The sequence below is a fragment of the Haemaphysalis longicornis genome, unplaced genomic scaffold (genome assembly GCF_048455015.1).
Source record: "Haemaphysalis longicornis isolate Haplotype H1 unplaced genomic scaffold, Haemaphysalis longicornis Haplotype H1 scaffold_7, whole genome shotgun sequence".
NCBI lineage: Eukaryota > Metazoa > Arthropoda > Arachnida > Ixodida > Ixodidae > Haemaphysalis > Haemaphysalis longicornis.
In genome coordinates this window covers 64382035-64403173 of record NW_027526422.1, presented here as the reverse complement: position 1 = coordinate 64403173, position 21139 = coordinate 64382035, and the positions used below count along the sequence as shown (strand labels likewise).

Sequence of the window (21139 nt, the reverse complement as noted above, 5' to 3'; positions counted from 1 at the left end):
CGTTGAGGCCAGTTCACTCTTGCGAAAAAGCGAGAGAAAGCTACGGGAATTCCGTCGCTTTGCCGCGCGACGATTAAAGCGGGATTCACACGACGGAGAAACCCTCTCACGGAGGCGGACGGGTATGTGACGTCAGCAGCACGTGACCGGATTATCCGGCCTGGCGGCGCATCCACACGTGCGGAGCTACGCGGAGTGACTAGCAGACGACAGCGCCGAGGAACAGGTTCCATTCCCCTACGAGGGCCACCGCCGTCGAGCGAAAACATGCGGAGGCATTTTCTTTCGCGGAACCACCGCGGGCTATCCCCACCGAGGGGCGGAGCCTAAAACCGGTCACGTGAGTGGGTCCCGCGGGCCAAAAAGAGAGGGTTTCTCCGTCGTGTGAATCTAATGGGCGGAACCAATTTCTGTCGGCGCGCGACAACCGTCGCTTTCGTCGCAAGTGTGAACGGGCCTTTAGGCTTAACGTCACGTTTTGAGAGCTACCTTCGCCCAGAGCTGCGTGCGCACGCGAGCGTGCGCGCACGCGTCTCTCTCTCTCTCTCTCTCTCTCTCTCTCTCTCTCTCTCTCTCTGTGCGCGCACACGCGCGCGTTCGCGCGTTACTTTTCTCGGTTTAAAGCTGGTACGCGCGCTTTGCGTGTTTTGTCCAACCCTATTGCCATAATAGTTTTAATTTCACGTGCGTACAGAGTTCACGGCGCGCGAACGTGATGAGTATACGTAGTCTACGCGCATGTAGTTTGAAACTCTTATAAGAGGGTTTTAGCATATATCGGCGAGCGGGGGCTCGCGCTACGGCGGCGGGTACCGGGACACGACTGCACATGCGCGTGCGGTGAGGGCGAGGAGGTTGCCCATCAGCGGAGCGAATGCATGGGCATGGCGAAGGCCGGCCCGAGGAACTAATCCACCCTACTGGAACGAATGCGCAACTGCGCAGTCGAGTCCCGGTACCCGCCGCCTAGCGTTAGCGGACACTACCCGAGAGCGTATACAGCTTTAGCATAGCGGGTAGCGTCCGCTATCGCTACGGCGGCTGGTAGCGGGGACCGACTGGGCAGTTGCAGATTCGTTACGGTGGGGTGGATTAGTTCCGCGGGCCGGCCTTCGCCATGCCCGCGCATTCGCTCCGCTGAGGGGCAACCTCCTCGCCCTCACCGCACGCGCATGTGCAGTCGTGTCCCGGTACCCGTCGCCGTAGCGTGAGCCTCCGCACTAGCCGCAGCGGGTAGCGTTCGCTAACGCAACGGCGGCGGGTACCGGGACTCGACTTAATTGGCACAGCCTTGTCGATTATTTAAAGCACTGTAATTTGCTGGGAAAATCGAAAATACATGGGAAAATCGAGCGCGGGATCGCGTCTCGGGCAGTCCGCGGACAATCCGAGACTGATAATCGAGGAGGGCCACGGTTGTGACACGTGGCACGACACCAAAGCGTCATCTGTATCAGGGCTGGGCAGTATCGCGATACTAGGCCATCGGGATAGTATACCTGTATTTTAGTATAGAAATACATTTGAAAAATCTATTTATATCTAAATGTATTTATATATTTATATCTTACATATTTTTACTGTGAATAGAATATATCGCGATTGGCAAGTATGAGTATCTCGTTACATTTATTTTCGTGGTGCAGGAGACGTCCGCTTTCTTTTTTCGGTTGGAGCCATACCGCAAATTTCCTCTCTCAGTGCTGTAACTGTTCAAAAAATGTTACAGCCACACCCAAAGCTGGGCAATTATTTCAATGTGACAAAAAAACAACGCAGAACAAAAGAGGTTTGATGAGCTCCTGCGGAACTTGTACTGGTCCTGCAGGTTGACCAGTACAAATATTTGGGAATAACTCTAGACACTTCACTTCATTGGGCACCACATATAGAATAATTAAGTCGGAAACTAGCTTGCGGATGTTACACGCTAATTAATGCAAGAAAACATTTTAATAAAGAAACCTTACGTATAATCTATTTTAGTGTTTTTCATTGTCACTTAACATATTGTATAGAGTCATGGGGATTCACCTATGCATCATATCTAGCACACACCCGCCGCGGTGGCTCAGTGGCTAAGGCGTTGCGCTGCTGAGCACAAGGTCGCGGGTTCGATTCCCGGCCGCGGCGGCCGCTTTTCTGATGGAGGCGAAAAGCAAAAATGCCTGTGTGTACGAGATTTCGGCACACGTTAAAGATCCCCAGGTGGTCAAAATTAATCCGGAGCCCTCCACTACGGCGCGCCTCATCGCCTGCGTTGCGTCGGCGCGTTAAAACCCTACAATCAATCAATCAATATCTAGCACACAATAACATTCTTCAAAAAAGAGCCTTAAGAATCATATGGCACCAGCTTCAATGACTTCACCCTCCGCACCAATTTTTGACGAACTTAGTATAATGCCTTTTAACCTAGTTCGTGACTACAAAACGGCCCTTCTCGTTAACAGAGTTCTGACTCTGAATACACCTTACCCGTCATCAGTTTTTTGATTGCCTTTGCGGGATACGCGACATGCGTGCCATAGTAACCTCAATTTGCCAAAAGTGTATAATGTATATGGTCGTCGTCTAATATCTTTTATTGGGCCCAAAGTATGGAACCAGTTACCTTTGGATATTAAGTGTGTGCCAAATTTTGCACTATCGTTAAAGAAATATCTTTTTTTTTCAAGTGTTATACTCCTCCTAACCCATAGAGTATTATTTGTTTGCAATTCTAAGCAATCCTCTTTTTATTGTTGTATGTGAGCTATCCTGAAGGGATTATGTACTACAAACACCATTTTGTAATGGGTCCGCACTAGCCTTTTCGGCTAAAGGACCCTGATGCAACATTCAAAGTTTTGTTTTGTATATTTTTTTGGAATAAAGCATATGTTCTTCTATTCTATTGACCATGTGGCACATGGACTTCACAAATGGCATGTGGCACATGGGCTTCACAATGTGGCACACGGACGTCACATGGGCTTCACAATGTGACACATGGACTGCTGCAATATATTGAAGAAAAGTTATTTAATTCTCTTCAAGATTAAGTTAATATATAGTGATTCAGTTTTGTGCATGTATTGGTTTTGAAATGCATAGCGATTCCTAATTCCTAAAAATGAATTTCAGCGCAGGAGGTCACCGAAATGAAAAAAAAAAGTATTTCAATATATTTTTTGTGTCTTTTCTGTTTTCCGGATTCCGGAATACTTTCTTTCTGTGCCTGAAAAAGTATCTCTGAAATATCCCATTACGTCAAACTTAAATGTATCTTAGTGTCGGCATTTTAGGCGCCCAGCGCATGTATCGCGATAATTGCCCTTCAGAATACATTTTGAAGCATCTCTGCCCAGCCCCGATCCATGTGCAGACGATATCGAAAGAAATTCCATGCAGGGATTCAGGTCGCCCGTTCTTTCACTGGAAAACTGAGAATTTATTGTGCTATAGTTCCATTCTAGCCTTATGTAAACCTAATCTTGAGATTAATCGTCTGAAGCCTACATATAACATATTGGTCCGAAGCAAGCACGTATGATGGTTTGATTGCAAGCCATGCAAGCAGCGCAAAACGAATCCGAAACCGGCTCGTCTGTTGTTTCACGCGCAGGAGTGGTGTTACGCATCGCAGTCGACATCAACTTGAATGGCGCGCGTCGAAAAAGTAAAACTTGACTACTGCGCAAACATTTCACCTAAGCTTTACCGCTAGAAACTAAACATGAATAGTAACGGCTCGTTAGAGTCAAGTGAGGAAATTGAGGCGCAGTCAGCGGCGTTCAAGCGGTTGTTAATGAGCACGGGTGACTTTGGAGCGCACAATGTTTCCCTTGACGCTGTGCGGCGACTTCACCGCCACGTTCAGTACGCCAGAGCATCCGGCATGTAAGTAAACAGTTGTCAATAGCGGTAATCGGCACCCAGAAACTCTTAGTTTTTTTTTATTGAACTGTTCTGCTTTGTCAAACTTTTTTGTTTGTATACCAACTAAGCACTTTTAGTTTGTCTCCATTGCAACCGTGGTGGGCTTGACATCCCCAGGAAGTTTAGTTTCTTTTTTTCGTGTTGGCACTGTTCGTAGCTCTATTTCGGGGTGTCAGCAACCATTAAAGGTGACCAACTGCCTTTTCGCTCTGACTTTGACATGTCACTGGAATCGGTCTAACATAATAACTCAATACTACTAGTTCTTAAACATGCATATGCATGCTGGCATGTGCGAGGAATATCCCGGTCTGTTAATGTTTTGTTTTCTTGATATTCTGCTTCAGAATTTCTTCAGAAGACGAGAATTTGCTGTTCGATCACTTTGCTGATAAAGGAAACAGCCATGTTGACAATCCAGATGGTAAGGTCTGCTTCTGGTCCCTCGTGTCCATGCCTCAACACTGCCGGCTGAGTCTTCTCATGTAGTGTTTTTTTCGTTATTTAGGGCTCAACAATTTTGCTGGTGTGCTTACCGGGACCACAAAAAACGGCAAGTACTCATTTTTAGCCTTGCCACATTTCCACAAAAAGTTTTATGTCATGGAAACTCATTTATGATTTTGCAATGGCTGCCTGATTGAAAATCATGTAGGAGAAATTCTTAGGAAACGTACGTTAAACGTTCGAACTGTCGAGCTAAATATTTTGGTAATTTAGGATTCCGCTATAGTTGAAAAGGCCATTTAAATACTTGCGTAAGTAGCTTTTACGGGAATTAAGAATTTAGCTGAGCTTTTAAGTTTACTTCGGTGCTCTCAGGTCGTGGCAAACAATGTGGCGTATTCCCAACTTCAGGCAGGCACAGAGTAGCACTTCTCTAAGTACTCAAGGTTGTTGCATGATGCATGCGACCCTATGTGATGTCTTCTTTTCATTGCTTGCAGTCTCTCAAGAGTGGCACTCGGAGCTACTGAGGCTGAGCGACGAAGAGCTTCTGGCCTTTCTGCCGCAGAGTGACAACATTGTCAGCCAACCTGAGTCCAGCAAGGTAAGCCCCTTTCATGTCACCGCTTTTAAGAGTACAGGAATTTCTTAAGTGAAACTCATAGCTTCAGTTAAAGAAGTTCTTGTTTCATATACACCACCACAGGATAATGTGAGGGCAGTGTCACGACACTTATTCCTGTCTGTTGTGCCATGGCACCAGTCTTGGGCAGAAACTAGTTACTAGTAGCATGTTACCGGTAACTAGTTACTATTTTCAGTAATTAGTAGCTAACTAGTTACTTTTTAGGTAGAGAAACTTGTAACTATAACACTGTTACATTTTTACACAGCAAATGTAACAGGAAACACCGTTACAGTTACTTCCTTTTCTTATAAACAGCACCCCTCTTAAAGATTGACGAACAGTTTGCGCTTTCCACTTTTTTTGGAATTTCTGTTTTCCCACATATCCTCTCCTTCTTTTACCATTCCAAGACAGGGCTGCCCTCACAGTTCAGGAGAGGCAGTCACTAAGAGGAGTATCTTACCTGCAGAGAACTGAGGTTGGAAATTGGTCTTCAAGGTTATTTCTTAAAACTTTTTCTTCGTTTTGGGTCGAGTGGAAACAAGGAAAAAAAAGACAGAAGCTGGCAATTATACCTCCGTCGAGGAGAAAGCTGGGCTACCCTTGTAAAGAAGGACCACCACAGAGGGACCCACCGAAAACAGAGCACCCGTAATGACACCAGGGGAGTATCAACAAAAAAGTTGATGCAACCAGACGATTGTCGGTGTCGGGATTGAGTGTGGCCTCTTTTAGGTTCCCTTCGTTTAGGATTTTACCACGTGCTCTTTTGACTACCCTCATACCTTCATCTGTTCCTATTAAATAAACTCGATAATTTGCTTTGTGATTTATTACTAAGTTTTATACAGTGATGGAAAAGTAACGGGGTTACTTTTTTTTACTTTTGGAAACTGTGTAACTAACTGTAACAGAGTTACTTTTTTGGCTCACATAACTGTAACTGTAACACTGCTTTATTTTGCTGGTAACGTGCCCGTGACTACATGGCACCCATCAGTATTCCGGCACTTTCGTGTCTAAGGTGTGCTAGGACAAGGTTGGAAAGGTCTCTGTGGCCACTTTGAGGTCTTTCGTCCCCATCCCCTTCTCAACTCTCTCCATCGTGCGCTTATAAGTGCACGGCGTCCGTGTCACCTAACAACTGTAAATTAAAGAAAATTCTGGCTGGCCCCTTCTTGAAATGGTCATCAAGTGCACAAAGTATACTCGCCAATTGTTCTGTGGCTGTTTGCTCATAGAAAGCAGCAACACCAGAGCGAAGAGAAAGGTGCAAGGTGTATCAAGCTCAGCGCTAACTCAAAGACCTTGTCAACTCCAGCTCTTAGCGAGGTCGCGTTGCTTAAAAACAAACACCATGGTAGTTGTCTGGCAAGCATGTGGGTGGGTGTGGCCATGCAGCTTCCTCTGTCAGTGCTGGTGGGTTGCGAAAAACCAGGCAAGACTGATACAATACACAAAGCACAAAAATTTGGCGGAGGCTCAAAGAAAGGACACACAACTAAATATATACTAACTTCCCCAACAGTATACAGGTGACCACAAGGACACACAACTAAATATATACTACTAACTTCCCCAACAGTATATATTATTTTGAGGCCAGTACAGGTGACCACACATCTACACCTTTCTTGTTACTCTAGCTTCTCTGCCGCAAATGTACCAATGTTTGATTTCATGACAAAATTTGAAGGTTGGTTCTTCTGAAAGTATATCGGTACGAAAGAAAACAAACGGAGCTAGTAGGGCCTAAAAAAGATTGACAGTTCCACACAAGGTATGACTGAGCAAGGTCTGGCCTGCTCAAGGTTTAATTAAGAGTAGGTGGAGGTGTAGAGAGAGATAAATTCATGTTCCGGTGGACACTTTATGGTGCAGAAAATAAGGGCAATCTCATTTTACGTGCAGACTCGAGATAGCATGCCTCAAACTGGCGATTTACTGTTGTCAGCAGCAAGCGCACTGGCTAACTATCTATCCAAGTACGTCACAAATCCCATGACAACCAAAGACCGTACACAAAAGCTGTTGGCATTGTGTATAATGCTTATCACGTTTTTGCTGCCGTGTTGGTCTTTAGGCGTTAAATCTTTCAGGTATGAATTTCGGTCGCCCTGCACTCATTCGTGTTCCCCACAAAATGGGCATGACAAAGGTTTTTTTGAAAGCAAACTTTTCTGTGAAACTAACAAATGCTGCAAAAGAGACAGAGTTATCACATTTCTTCCTAAGAAAGTGTTGTGACATTTATCAAGGCGAGGAACGAAAACTGAGCCATCAAAAAAATTTCGGCAAGAGTCTTGGTCAGTAAAACATTGAAGACTACTTTTATTTTGTCATAGCTTGTATCTTCCACTCAAGTTCACGGTTGACAAAACTAATGTGAAACCAAACAAGTCAAATTAAATGCTAAACCCTTGCTGCATTGATCTTTCACTTTTTAAAGAGAAGGCAGAGTTGCCACTTGCAAAAAATATCTGAAATGCTGCATTTTCATGACTGAAAGTTGTGTTTTTTTTCTCTTGGGAAGAAATAGTGTTTGGAACATGAAAGGCTGTATGTAACTACACTTAAATATCCAAACCATTTTTTTTTTATTCAGCACGGCTGGTGTGAAAATAGACGGAAAAGTGGGCTTGGAACCTTTTGTCAGCGTGGTTTTTTGTTTTCCGCTTTTTGTGTTGTTCCAGGAAGCAGATGCCACTGAGGACGACATATATGAAACCCTCGCAGAAATAATTAACCGAGAGTTTCTCACCGCCCAACGATCGGCCAGTGAACCAAATGAGAGTGGACCTTCCTCAGCTCTGACTTTTGGCACAGCGACGGAAGGACAAAAAAGAATTGAGGCCCCAAGTGGGCGATCATCACCCTGGCTGAGTTCATCCCGCAATGAACCTGCCGAGAGAACTTTCGGGGATTCGCGGAACGGACGCAAAGTACAACGGAATGGACAACAGGCAGGAATGCCAGGTGTGGATACGTACGCCACAGGCTACATGATTGAATCTTGCTAAACACCCACCCGGGAAAACCCCAGCGAAAACCGGGTTTTACAAAACTAAATCTTGAATTTCGTCATCGCATGGGTAATTTCGCTGCGAGCCAGTCATTGCAATTCTTTTTAACGAAATCCCTCGTTTTACAAATTTTTCAACTTCAGTGCAAGATGTTACTGCACCTGCACTTTATAAAATCAAAAGCGAGTCGTGGTGCCTATTTTCCTCCTCTTGCTCTAATTCTTTTTTGTAGCTCCTGGCCAGGTCTTAAACTTATCCTCACATCCGTCTGCTTTACACTTTCGTGAAGCAAACTTTCTTGTAAGCCCCTCCCTCTCTCGCTCCTCTTCCCCTATATCCTTCAGTGTGTTTAAAGTTTTGTTTTGAACCAAAATGTCTGCTATGCCGCATTAAGCATTACTGCTTGAATTTTTTCATTTCTACAGGGGACACATCAGTCAACACCCCAGCTTTTCTCACGGCCAGAGAGCAGTTGGTAAGTCCTGACAATTATTAAACGAGTACTGACACGAAAATTCTGTGTTTCGTTTTTTTTTTTTTTCGCCGTTATGGGTGCCTACCAGCCCACTAATCATAGAATGACACATAATACGGTCAATCACACCATAAATAATTATTTACAGTCTCGTTTATTCATGTAAGTTTCGCTTTCGACAAAACAGGCCACCATGATGGGAGGGCGCTCATGATGTCACCGCTCTTGTCGCACCACTGCCGGTCTGTATGTGTGCGCACGTCCAGACCGGCAGTGGCTTCCACCACCTCCACACGGCCACAGGTCAGTCCCAAAACCGTGACGTCATACACACACCAGAGCAGCACGCGCCAACCGCAGCCAGCACATTGGCCACGTCACAGGGGCCTTCTTGTCGGCAGTTTGGGGCCAGGAGGGGCAGGTGGTGTCGTGCTAATGCCAATTGGGAAAGGGTATTCGTCCTGAGCTTTCTCGTGCACGCCGAGGTTAAAAGGGATTTAAAATATGTTCTGCTGAACGGTTACTGTTGAAACTTGCTTTGAGATTTCTCCGTACACAAAGGGAAGCCTTTTACATAGTTATCTCAGCTTTGAAGTTTCGTGTCAGTACTCCTTTAAGGTGAAAGCCTTAGATGTCACATCAAACGCGAGAAGCGACCGTATTTTTCGCTGTCGTTGTGCGTCGACACAAAGTATTCCAAAATGGCCACCGCTGTAACGAGAAAATAAATAGAAACACATTTGGGTTTGAGTGGGATTCGAATGCAGGTCCCCTGTGCAATAGCCAAGTGTGCTAGCCACAGCGCTAAACAGGCAGTGGGCCAGAATGAAACACGAATTAACCTGATGCATGCTCCGTGACAGGGGACGCGGTGGATTGTATGTATGCATGCACATGAAAGCTCTCCCTGCCAGAAAGCTGCCATGTGAACTGTGGCCAGTCAGCCTGTAGGGGTAATCTGCGTCAACAGAAGAAACGAAAGCGAAGACATTGGCACGAGCATGATTTAGCAGTGGCGGTAACGTCTTTGATAATTACTTGCCTTCACTTTGAAATCGCATAAGTAGACTTTGAGGGCCCAAAAGGTTTTTCCTTTGCAAATTGTTGTACCAGGTGTTCTGCACAGTTTGTCTTTTCTCTCCTTTCCCTCTTATTCAACTTCAACCAACTCGATTTCTGCAGTAGCTAAGCGTTTACTGTGAGCACCTCCTGAGCCCCTTCGTTATACATCACATTGCACGATGCAGCTGTTCACCTTGCTTATGTGGTGCTGCTCCCAATTTCCAGGCCATCGAGCAGCAGAAAACTGGTGGAGGTGTGGCATGCGGCGTCAGCACCAAGTCTCTGGGTGGAAAGTGAGTGGACCTGCATGACGCATGCCTTTAGTGAAACCGAGTGCAATAGTGCAGCAGGGATAACACATGGGGTGCCACTAATCCCTGCCCCTTCCACACAAGCAGTTTTGCTCTCTCCGTCTCCTGAAAGACATTCTGGCTGTTGGATAGGCAGATTCTACGAGGAAATTTCGGTCTTTTAAGACACTGAGCTATGCGGCAGGGCAACTTTTGCAAGTACAAAAAATAAATGCACTCAAATACGTGCATTGATGCCTGCGCGCACTCATGCATGTACACAGAGAGAGCAAAATGTCTTTATAACAGAATTTGAGCTGGAGTAAGAGGTATCTTATTATTACTTTGGCCACATCCAAAGCCAACGTCACTAAATGAAATTGTGTTTTTAACGGTGAAGCTGTTTGAGCCTGAGCTTGGTCCGGTGCAGCAAGCAGAGCTGACCAACTATGGCTTCTTCTCTGCAAATAAGTAGTATAGTACGACCTTGCTTGCATGTGAATAAAATGTTTTGAGCTCTGTTTCGTCTTTTTAGTTCGCAACCCGCTTATCACAATATCAGTTACAATAGCCGATCGTTTTTTTTGGACTCCAAAAATTTGGACTTTCTGGATACTCCGGACTTTCCCGAGGAACTGCCAGTTGTCCCACAAAAGTAATGGCTGGCCGATTTTTCGGGCTGCTCTTTTATTTGGACTAATGTTCGTTCCCCTCCAGGTCAGAAACATCGGTCGGCTACTGTATAACTTGGATATTGTATAAGTGGACTAAACTGTATAATGTAGCCCTGCAGTTTTATGGAAGCCTGCCTTTTGAAGCGTGCATTTGTGGCCAGAAGTGAAAGAGGAGTTTTTTTTTTGTCGCGTAATTATAAGCTTCTTCACGGTGGCCTTCTCTGGTTGCCTTGCAGGAGGAGCCTGTCCGGCAAGTTTGTGCCGCCGTTGCTTCGAACCAACGGGAACAGTCCCAATGGTTCTCCCAAGACTTCATCCACCCATGGCAGCACTGCCGCTGCTGTGGAGGAATCCGATGAGCTCAAAAAGCTGGACGCCAAACTGGTCGAACTCGTCAAGAGTGAAGTAAGCAGATTCATTACGGGCACAGAGATGCGCATAACCACAAGGGTGTATGAGGTCGCTGGTTGCATTCTTGGTCGTCTGGACTCTTTACTGACTGATGATTATCTACCAGCAATGCCTCATGTTGTTCAAAGACATTGCCTGTTTTCTTTTTCTCATTCACATGTACTGTTTTAAAGTTTACAGTTCAATCTTTTGAGTAAGAGTTCAGCTTGCATAGTCTCACCCTGATTGTTATAACTAGTACTCTCTGTAGTTCACACGGTACGATAGGCATTTCTTAAACCATACGGCATTGTAGTTGGATTTTTAAAATAATTCTCCATAGGACTATGCGTGCGAATGGAGCAGACATTGCTTGTCCGTTCAAGCACTCGTTTAGTGAAATGCTGCTGCAGTCATCCACTGGTTGTTTCGGACGTAGGAAAGCTTTTCCCCCAATTACTTCTCCCCAAATCAGATAATGGACCATGGACCTGGTGTGGACTGGGATGACATAGCAGGCCTGGAGTTTGCCAAGCAGAGCGTCAAGGAAATGGTCGTCTGGCCCATGCTGAGGCCGTGAGTGGGGCACCCGTTCTCATCACCACGTGATCAAATGTCTCGTGGTGTCCTCTGCATGTTGGATTCAAAGCTGAGCGCCACTTGAAATGCTGCCTAGCTGGACACTGCTTAGAGGCTGGGCAGTAATTGGTAGAGTTTTCCTCTTCTTCAGGGACATCTTCACGGGTATCAGGCAGCCGCCTAAAGGGCTGCTGCTGTTTGGGCCACCCGGCACTGGAAAGACTTTGATAGGCAAGTTCTGTCAGGATATTTGTGCCGCATTGTCTTTTCTGCATGCCGTACCTACTTTTTCTAAAGATTTTCGACTACATTGTGAAATTGTGAGATACCGAGCAATGATTGAAAGGGTGGTGATGTACACAAACTCCTGCGTACATAATGCTTCGTGCATCTAAGGGAAAACTCTGGATAGTTTAAGGTTTACCTGAAGCCTTCCGCTGCCGTGCACTTCATGGCCTCGAAAGAATGCCAAATTATAATAAAGTTTTGCAAGGTCATGGACTTGTAGCCACCTGTTTTGTAGACGGAGAAAACTGTAGAATAGACACAGCTGTAACTACAGCAATAGGTAAAGCTACAACATCAACTGGTAACCTGAAGTCCACCGCAACATCATCCGTTGTGGCCCAGGATACAGAGCACTAAAATCTGAAATTTGATATTTTTATCAGCGATTGATGTGTAGCCAGCTGCTTAATTGTCAACAGCTGCTTCTGTAGTTACAGCAGCATGCATGGTTTGCTTGCAGCAAATTTTCTTGAACTTATTTCGACCTGTGGTTTCTCCAGTTTAGCTGCCAGCGAATGTGACCGACCTGATGGATGTGGGCATTGCTTCTGTCGCATGCCTGCCCATAACCCTATCATATGACAGTCCTTCTCTCGTGTGCAGGAAAATGCATTGCCTCCCAAGCAGGAGCCACATTTTTCAGCATCAGTGCCTCTTCTTTGACCTCCAAGTGGGTATGTTTGCTCTTGAGGTTGTATGCCCTGTATGCGTTGTATTCCAAGTATTGCGCTTGCTTTTTGTCTTCCTTTGTTAGAACCTGTCACTGTCTAAGGAGATGCTTTTGCTGTAGTATGGTGGCTGCTGAGAATGTGCTGACCAACTGAGGATGGTGGGCATGAGCAAAAGGGTTCCCCCCACGGCTGCGCAAAAACTAGTTGCTTCAAAAGATATCTGCTCAAAACGCGCAACCATACTCCTCGTATGTGGAATTTGGAGACCAAAGGATGCTACAAAATCCCCAAGGTGGCCTCCGTTTATGAATGGAGCAGTACTCAAAGAACTGCACAAAGCTTAGCACTGCATTTACCTTTCCACTTCTGTCCTTGTTATGGGTAAGCATACCTTGTTATGGGTAAGCATATGTGGCTCAAATTGGCTCAATCTCTTTGCCATGATGGGCAAAGGCTCCGGAGCAGAGTGCAAGTGTTCGGTGTGCAAAAGGATGACACCGTGTAGCGAGAATTTGTCCTTGTGGCACTGCATTGGGTGAAAAGACATAAAATTAAAGCCATTCCACTCAATGTGAAAACTGTCGGAAGTGCAGAGCAGGGATTCGCCATAATGGGCTGTGGCGCCGTTATCCGCTCACAGCTACCACACATCACGCTCTTTGCCGCCCTGTCTTACTCCTCTCTTGATCAATATGCAATTCAAATTTCCCACCTTCACAGTGCTCGCGCACCCCTGCGTGAAACTGCGCCAGCGGGAGTTCTGTTCTTTTTGTACTTGCATTAATTTCGTATGCTGGAGCTGTTTTGCGTCATTTCGAATGCGTAATTTTTTTCTTGTGTGGCTGGAGCTGTTTTGTGTCATTTCGAACGCGGCATTTTTTTTTTTCTTGCGTGGCTGGAGCCTTTCTGCGACATTTCGAACGCACTTTTTTTTTTTTTTTTTTTTTTTTGCGCGGCTGGAGTCTTTTTGCGTCATTTCAAATGTGCCATCTATCGTAAACAACAACCCAACGACCGTTCCTAACTAAAAGAACGCGGGGGCTGCCGGTAAATTACGTATATTTTGCCTGCAATGTACCTGCAGTTTTCTTTGCGCTAAACAACGGGGAGATGTATGACAAGCGCCGGCGGTTCACGAGGTACGAACGGTTATCACTATTTAAATCGCGTGATTTTTGAAGCCTCAGCGTGACTCCCTGATGACGGTACACCAGGCTCTACTTGGATCCGCTATCTCGCTGTGCCGCCTGATTCCGGCAATCTCTCTACATCGACTGTTAGTGAGCTACGACGACAAGGCGAGCCCATAAGGTGCTCTGCATTTAAAAGCACTTGACAGTCTGTCCCTTTGCTGTATTTCCACGCAGGTGGGAGAAGGCGAGAAGATGGTGCGTGCACTTTTTGCCGTGGCTCGGAGTTGCCAGCCTGCAGTGGTGTTCATCGATGAGATTGACTCCCTGCTCTCGCAGCGCAGTGAAAGCGAGCACGAATCTTCTCGGCGTATCAAGACAGAGTTCCTCGTGCAGCTGGTGCGTTTCTTTCGTCTGTCTGCTTTTATTGATAGTATTCTACTTTCTGCAAAGCCAGCATAAGTGCACTTATAGCTAAGCATGTGTACAAGCGTGTCAGCAAAAAAAGGAGTCAATTCAGTGATGCTGTTAGTAATGCTGTTTGTGTTACAGGACGGGGCCAGTACAAAGGGGGATGAGAGACTACTCATTGTGGGTGCCACCAACAGGTAAGCATATCGCGAGGAGCCCTATAACATGCCCTTCAAAAAGATTGTCACTTACTTCATGCTTTCGGATTTGCCTACATATCTTCTGTGATGTTTCTGCTGCTTGTGAAACATCTTTATGACATTCGACGCTTCGGGTGTTCGGCTTAGCCTTCTTGTCGGTGGGGGCGTTCTTTAAATAACATCGAATCTCTTGAACAGGTTCTTACGTATAAGGCGGTAGCTTTGTTCGATTATTTTATAAACCAGACACCTTAGTAGAATTCTTGATGAAGGAGTTCATGGTAAGTGGTAAAGGTTTCGTGGGTTATCTGAAGTGTGTAACTGGACTCCATGGTACAGTAAATATAGGTCTAGCCAGAATAACTCGGTACACATAAAAGGCATGTGATCATGGCTTCACTAATGGTTTTGTACAGTGAAACTTCATTAGTGCATACCCATTTAAGCTGTAGTTCAGGATTAAATGGTGGGTGTGTGGAATCCCCAAGCCAGCATCCCCAACTTTGTTGTATAACTGGTTAATCCGTACTGGTACTGTAGTTTGGCATGCAGTATTATTTTTTATGAGGTACAGCTGAATGAGGTTCCAGAATATCTGCATTTCTCATTTCGTTTAGAAACATGCACCTAACCAAATACAGCTTCACAAGTACAAAGGAGCGTTATAAGTAGTTCCTGAATTGCAATCTTGCCCTAGTGTGGAGCTTAAGCTTAGGTCTGATGCAAGGCATTTTCTTTGCTTAGCTATCCACAGCGCTGGCTTCGCTGCCTGTAGAGCAAAACAAGTTAACTGACAAGTTCGTTTTGAGCACGTAGAGTGGAGAGCCTGCGGGTTTAGTGTACATGGAACCCCAATAATGCGACTTTCAAGGGACCGCATGAAAGCGTTGCATGACCGGAGTGTTGTATGATTGGAGTACAATAAACGCCGCCCTAGTAAATGGTCTCACTTGAAAGCTGGGCTAGGAACATATTTGAATGACTATATTTCGCGAATAAATAAATATATTTTGCGAACGAATAAGTAAAGGTCTGGACGAGGCGGCGAAGCGACGCAAACGATGGGGAAGATGCTGGTTTATTCCTACCAGTGCCCGTCGTATGAAGCAGACCATGTGCACCCGAGTGTCGTGCAATCGGTGGTTTTAATGCATTGTTTCTATGGGTAGTTTGCGGGACCGCGGTGATCCGTTGTTAGAAGCGAATTGTAAAACTGAGGGACGTATAATTGGGGTTCCACTGTATTTACCAGACTACCCCACATCTTCCTGTGCGTTCAGGCCCAACTTTATGTGCTTGTATTGTGTTTCCACTCAAACGTGGCACATCACAAATGCTCATTGACATTGCGTAGTATTTTTTTGTGCATGCTTGAGCTTGACTATAGGTTTCACCACTGGTGGTGCTACGACAACTTTTCATGTGTGTGTCTGTGTGTGCACTTATGTCTGTGAGAGAGACAGATTGAATTCCGGGGGGATTCCGGGGGGATTAGAAAATCATTTTATGCAGTCAATTAACTAGAATACCAAATATTGGGGAAGTTTTTGAGGGAAACTGCTACTCATTTTCCAATATGACTAATGATTTTGAATCTTTGAAGCTGGATTTGCTGATTGGGCTGGACTACTGTACATAACGTTCAGTGCAGAAGAGGTCACTTGAGACTTCTGCTTGTGGCTGCATCCACGGCATAATTTCACTGGAAAGTGTAAACTTTCAAAAAAGACAACAAAATAAGGACGACAGTACAAACCTCCTTGTGTCGTTTTCCTCATTCTGCTGTCTCTGTCGTAATCTGTCGTAAGCTTTGCTGTCTTTGTCAAGTGGGGTTATGCGGTAGCAGCTCTCCCCAGCCACCGTAACCTTTGCGGTTGCAGGCCCAAGGAGCTGGACGAAGCGGCCCGTCGCCGTCTGTCCAAGCGGCTGTACATCCCACTGCCCGAGAAGGCCTCGCGGCGCCAGATGGTGTGCCGGCTGCTGTCCCAGGTGGAGCACTGCCTGAGCGAGGAGGACATTGACGCCGTGGCCGCCCGCACCCGGGGCTACTCCGGGGCCGACATGACTCACCTGTGCCGGGAGGCCGCCCTGGGGCCCATCCGCAGCATCAGCTTCGAGACCCTTCAGCACATCACCGCCCAGCAGGTACATTGCAAGGGCTAGCCTCCTGTCATCCAGTTGGTAAGGGCAACTGCCCTACATTGGTGGTGCTCCTTGGTTTGAGTTCTAGATTAGGACTTGTTCCTCTTCTACTACAAAGTTTCCCGAGAAAGCTGCGCATTTTTACTCTGTAGTCTCATGGCTTATGGTTGTGATTTAGGTGGGTGTAAATTTTCCCTTTGCGGGCCCATACCGTGCCAGCTGTAATTTGTTGGGTCGCTTCGAACTCTGAGTAGCGCGAGATAGAAGGTGCGTGTTCAGTATACAAGATGTGGCAAATTTCTGGGCAATGGTGCTACGTACTTCGTGCGCGAAACATTCTCTCATTGCAATTCTTAGGTGATACCACTGCTGATAAGCAGTTTATAGGCCATAAAGTTAACGAAGTTAACCAACCGGCATTTCGTGCTTCTCCATCCATCAATCCCACCTCCACCGTCAAGCACCCCGTCCTCTCGTCCTGTTGCACTCATCTGTGCCTGTTATGCTCCCCTTTCACCAGCCAGCCAATTTATGGCGACTCTTCCTCCTCCCAACCTGCTAACCTTCCTCATAACCACTAGAGCTTGGACAGCTAGCTTTGGACTTCACACTTGATGTTAAAGTAGCTGTTATTGCCTCGGTGGTGAATGGTGGATAATATCGTGGCTTGCCTCAAGTGGACCGTTAGGTAGTAAATGAAACAGTACTGTGCAAAATGTGAGCACGCCATTACGGTGCAATGTGTAGTAACTGTGAGAATGGGTAAACAAGTGCGGGCACAGAAAATTGGCGACATATGTAGCAGTGTAATGGTTGTAATGCTGCCTCGTTTTACATGCTTCGTACTTGCCAACTCTGCTGCATGCAAAACATTCACTCGTGCAGTTTCTGGTTGCTTTTGTGTACATTAGGTTGTCTTGCATTCCAGTTGGGTCAAGCAAGGCTTTCTCAGAATCGGTGTGGCATATACCAGGACCTGTTGCTGTCGCAGTGCCATATTACTTCCATAAATGAAAATGTTCGTGCATTGAAATTGCGATGCGCTGTAAAGAACCTTATGTGTCTCAAGTTGGAGTCCTGCACTCTGGCAATGCTTTGGCGCCACATGGCATGTCAGCCCAAAAAAGCTTGAATTGGAAGGTGTTCAAACTAAACGTTTCTCGTTTGGCACAGCGGGATTTTAGAGGAAAGCATTTGTGATGAAGCTTTTTTGTATGCAAGCCTGTAGAAAGTTGAGCTCGGTGGCCCATAGCAGGGAAGTTAGCATTGTTTGGCAATGCATACCAGAATTGGTAATCGCCTAATGCTAGACTCTCATGACATGCCCCCCCTTTTCCACTAGTCTTTGAGCATGCGTAGTGAAGCCTGGGTTTCTGTGCAGGTGCGTCCAGTGGCGTTCAACGACTTTGTGGAAGCATTGTGCCAGGTGCGAGCCAGCGTATCTTCCGAAGACCTTCACGGCTACATAGAGTGGAATTCCATGTATGGCAGCACAAAGGCACTGCCATCTACAGACTAGAGTGCCGTTGTTACACCAGCTTTTCTTTGTACATATGTGAATAAAGTTTCTGTGGTTGTTTTTCATTAATGCGGGCGTGCCTTGGTCCAGGTAATCTGGTATCGATCCAGCGACTTGCTCCAAATGTCTGGCGGAAAATTCAAATGCAACAGCCACTAGGCATGGGGGCCTGCCACCGGCATATGATAAAGCCACGACAGTTGTGACTAAATTGTAGTGCAAGTTAAACAAATGAGGTACCAAATGGGAAATCATTGTGAGGACAGGTAGGTGCATCGATTGAAAATGCAAATACTGATCACTATTGTTTATGAGCACTTAAAGTAGGAATGGTCAGTGGGTTACAGGAACTGCGCTTCCCTCTCAGCCACTCTTGCGTGCACTGTGTGCGGGTGCTTTTTTGGGTGCAAGGGGTCGGGAAGGCAGACATTACTGGCTCGGCCGCTTGGCATTTTCTCGCTGAATACGACGCATTTACCATTGACAAGCTCGTAGCATTGAGCTGTGCCACAAACGTGAAAAATCTCTACACTACTCACAGGATGGCACCAAAAAAATTTAGCATACCTTCCTAACAATGGAAGTTGAGAGAAGCGCGATAGCTTTCCGATATCAAAAGTGCCTCAAAACCTTGGCTAAAAGTGTGCCAAACCTTAGCTGAGTGTGTCCGACCGATCGTCAACCCAAATCGTAAACGAAGAACGAACTCGTGCAATGATTTTTCGCGCACAAAGTAAAGGCACCTACGAACAATCTAAATGTATACCGATGCGTGGTTTGAGATAAAGTTGTACTATTATACTCCATCTCCATGACTGATTCGTGCAGTGTCTTATACAGAACCGTCCCTTTTTTGTGATTTTCAAGTAGCCGCTTTGACACAATGGAAGCCCGGTTTCACACGCGCTGTGTGTCCAGAGACCTTATCAGAGCTTTTCGGTTGACCAACTGGCCTATGGGGAAAGGAATCAAGGTTCTTGAAGGACACCATCGGTCCCACTAAGAAAGCTTTCGCTTTAAAAGAAATCTCGCATCCTTTTAAAAGTGGATGCAACACAAAATGCGTGCAAGATCTTGTCGGATGGTCAGAGCCGTGGTACGACTTCACTTTTGAACTTGAAAAGTTACTCTGTTCGTACTGCAAGTAAGGTAATGTTAATGTGTACAAGAAACTAGAGTTGCCACTAACTTTAATTTGGCGTTACGCGTAGTCTGTGTATTTGTAGCGTTGCACACAAGTTGTCGGTTAAGGTTGCTCCGTTCTATTTTTAGACCACTGCTGTGCCTCCAACGCCTGCCAAAATGCATAGGTGAAACACTGGGAGGAGCCTTAGAAAGCTTCGCTCTAGAAACAAGTGACTGCACGGTATTTTCGTAGTTCTCTCAAAGTATATCCCAAATGTGCAGATTAGGTTTCGATATTTCGATTAGGTTTCGATTAGGCGACAGGTCATAAAAGCAGGGGGAAAAGGAATAGCTGTTGCCATGCAAGCAGGCACGTAGCCAAGATTTTTATTTGGGGGAGTGGGGGGCTAAGGCTTCACGTGCCCACTCGGTAGTTAAGCACCTTTAATACGTGCAATGCAAGTGCAAGTTTTAAAAGTGAAAATCACGTGTGTTGCTTATACAGGTACAAGGTTGCGAGTACACGTAGAGGGTAGGAGAGAGTTGATGAAAAGATTTTACGTCGGATGTACCCGATGCCCAGAGGCTAAAGAAAGGCACGGCAGACTTAGCCGGTGAATGACTGTACAGGCCCGTCGGATGCGCCTGCAGGCGTATCCTGAGGTTGTGCTATGTGGTTCCCTCTGGAAATCCAAATCCGGTGCCACGGAGGAAGATCCTCCTGTGCGATCTCATACGATTTACATCGGACAAGATTACCGCTGGGATATTGGTCGCTCGAGTGTTCGTCTTGTTAAGCCTCTGTTCAAGATGCGATCCAGTCTGGCTTCGTGGCGACAAGGTACCGCCTCGTGCTCGTGAACATAAATCCTAAATTCGAATCCCCCAGTCCCAGAACTTACTTTCCTCTCCTTTTTTTTTTTAAGACAATGACTATTGCTATGCATTTCTGTATCATGTTTAGAAGATAGACAGCAGTGGTACGTATTGCGCTGCTTTCATTACATGAAGCACTGCAACGATCACTCGATTTTTGGAAGATGATGTGGAGTGGTACCATTTAGCCTACGGTCCACACATCGTAAAAAAAAACACGGCTTAAATTTCGGGAACTTAGGACAGGCTCACCATAAACTCGTTACGAAAGAGGAATGCAAGTTAAATTTGTTACAGTGCACACAGAATGAATGCTTCACAGTTGTGGGTTGTCGATGAAATACTGTTTCGGCTGGTCGAGGAAGGACAGACTTGATTAAAGCAACACAGACATAGATCACAAGCTACAGGTGGGTCCTCTTTTTTTTGCGCCACATGCGGGGGAAAACTTACGAGTGGTGGCTGGCACCTAGGAAGGTTCATCTTATAAAAACAATAGAAAAATGCAGAGCAACGGTCATTGTCTAAAAAAAAAAAAAGGAAAGGAAACCAGAGGGATTCGACCCTAGAACTTGTGTTCACGAGCGCGAGGCGGTTCGAAGCCAGGCGGGATTGCACCAACAGACGCCCAACAAGACAGACAGCCTCAGGGCAAACCTGCGGGTGTGTCGGACGGGCCTGCACTGTCAGTCCGCCGTACCTTTCTTTAGCCTCTGGGCATCGAGTATGTCCGATAAAGTCCCTTGAACAGAGGAGGGACCTCATATTGACATACCGTAAGATTTTCGGGGTCGGCGTACGTCCGACGTATCTTTAACCGCTGGGGTCGAGATACGTCTGGCGTATCTTTTTCATTTCCGTCAGACGTAACTCTAGACACTGGCTTGAAGTTCCGTAGGACGTACATTTAGTTTTCAATTCCACGTTCCGTCGGACGTAACTTTAGTTATTTATTTTGGGTTACGTCGGACGTAACTCTAGACACTGCGTAAATCTAATGCCTGGTGCTATCTTGTTTTTATAAATTGACAAACTACCCAAGTGCTATTCATTAGCTGTCAGCCCAATTCTAACAATCATTGTCCTAAGCACTCACAGCACAATCAAATACCTGGGAGTGGGCCCTGAATTTTGGTTGAACCATGTGAAGGCCACATCGCTGGCCCCCAATTGCTTTTTGCTGGACAGCTAACGGAACCCAAACTTGTTGCTTGTGCACACAGCAGCTTCAGGGGTTAGGACTGACTGCGGTGTCATACAATGCAGTCGTGCTTTGCGATGGATCAGT

At 46.0% G+C, this 21139-nt stretch overlaps 1 protein-coding gene across 2 annotated transcripts; it reads left to right on the top strand.

Annotated features, from left to right (window-relative positions):
• Positions 1-3614: 3614 nt before the first annotated feature.
• On the top strand, positions 3615-17915 carry LOC144145830 (fidgetin-like protein 1). 2 transcript variants are annotated; one of them, XM_077677594.1, is made up of 15 exons: positions 3615-3882; positions 4269-4345; positions 4430-4474; positions 4866-4972; positions 7690-7972; positions 8445-8494; positions 9782-9849; positions 10757-10925; positions 11386-11486; positions 11641-11720; positions 12381-12451; positions 13816-13977; positions 14131-14186; positions 16070-16334; positions 17713-17915. In XM_077677594.1, the coding sequence occupies exons 1-15, from the start codon at positions 3719-3721 to the stop codon at positions 17848-17850; spliced, it is 1836 nt and encodes a 611-aa protein (XP_077533720.1). In that variant the 5' UTR covers positions 3615-3718; the 3' UTR covers positions 17851-17915. The 2 variants fall into 2 exon arrangements, with proteins under 2 accessions (XP_077533720.1, XP_077533721.1); XM_077677595.1 differs by having other exon boundaries at positions 3616-3882; positions 4869-4972.
• Positions 17916-21139: the final 3224 nt, after the last annotated feature.

Excerpts from the sequence above, each read along its gene's own strand:
- LOC144145830 (XM_077677594.1), top strand. The coding sequence starts at position 3,719 with ATGAATAGTAACGGCTCGTTAGAGTCAAGTGAGGAAATTGAGGCGCAG. Across the intron at positions 4,973-7,689 it reads GCCAACCTGAGTCCAGCAAG|GAAGCAGATGCCACTGAGGA; the intron begins GTAAGCCCCTTT and ends GTGTTGTTCCAG. Across the intron at positions 16,335-17,712 it reads AGCACATCACCGCCCAGCAG|GTGCGTCCAGTGGCGTTCAA; the intron begins GTACATTGCAAG and ends GTTTCTGTGCAG.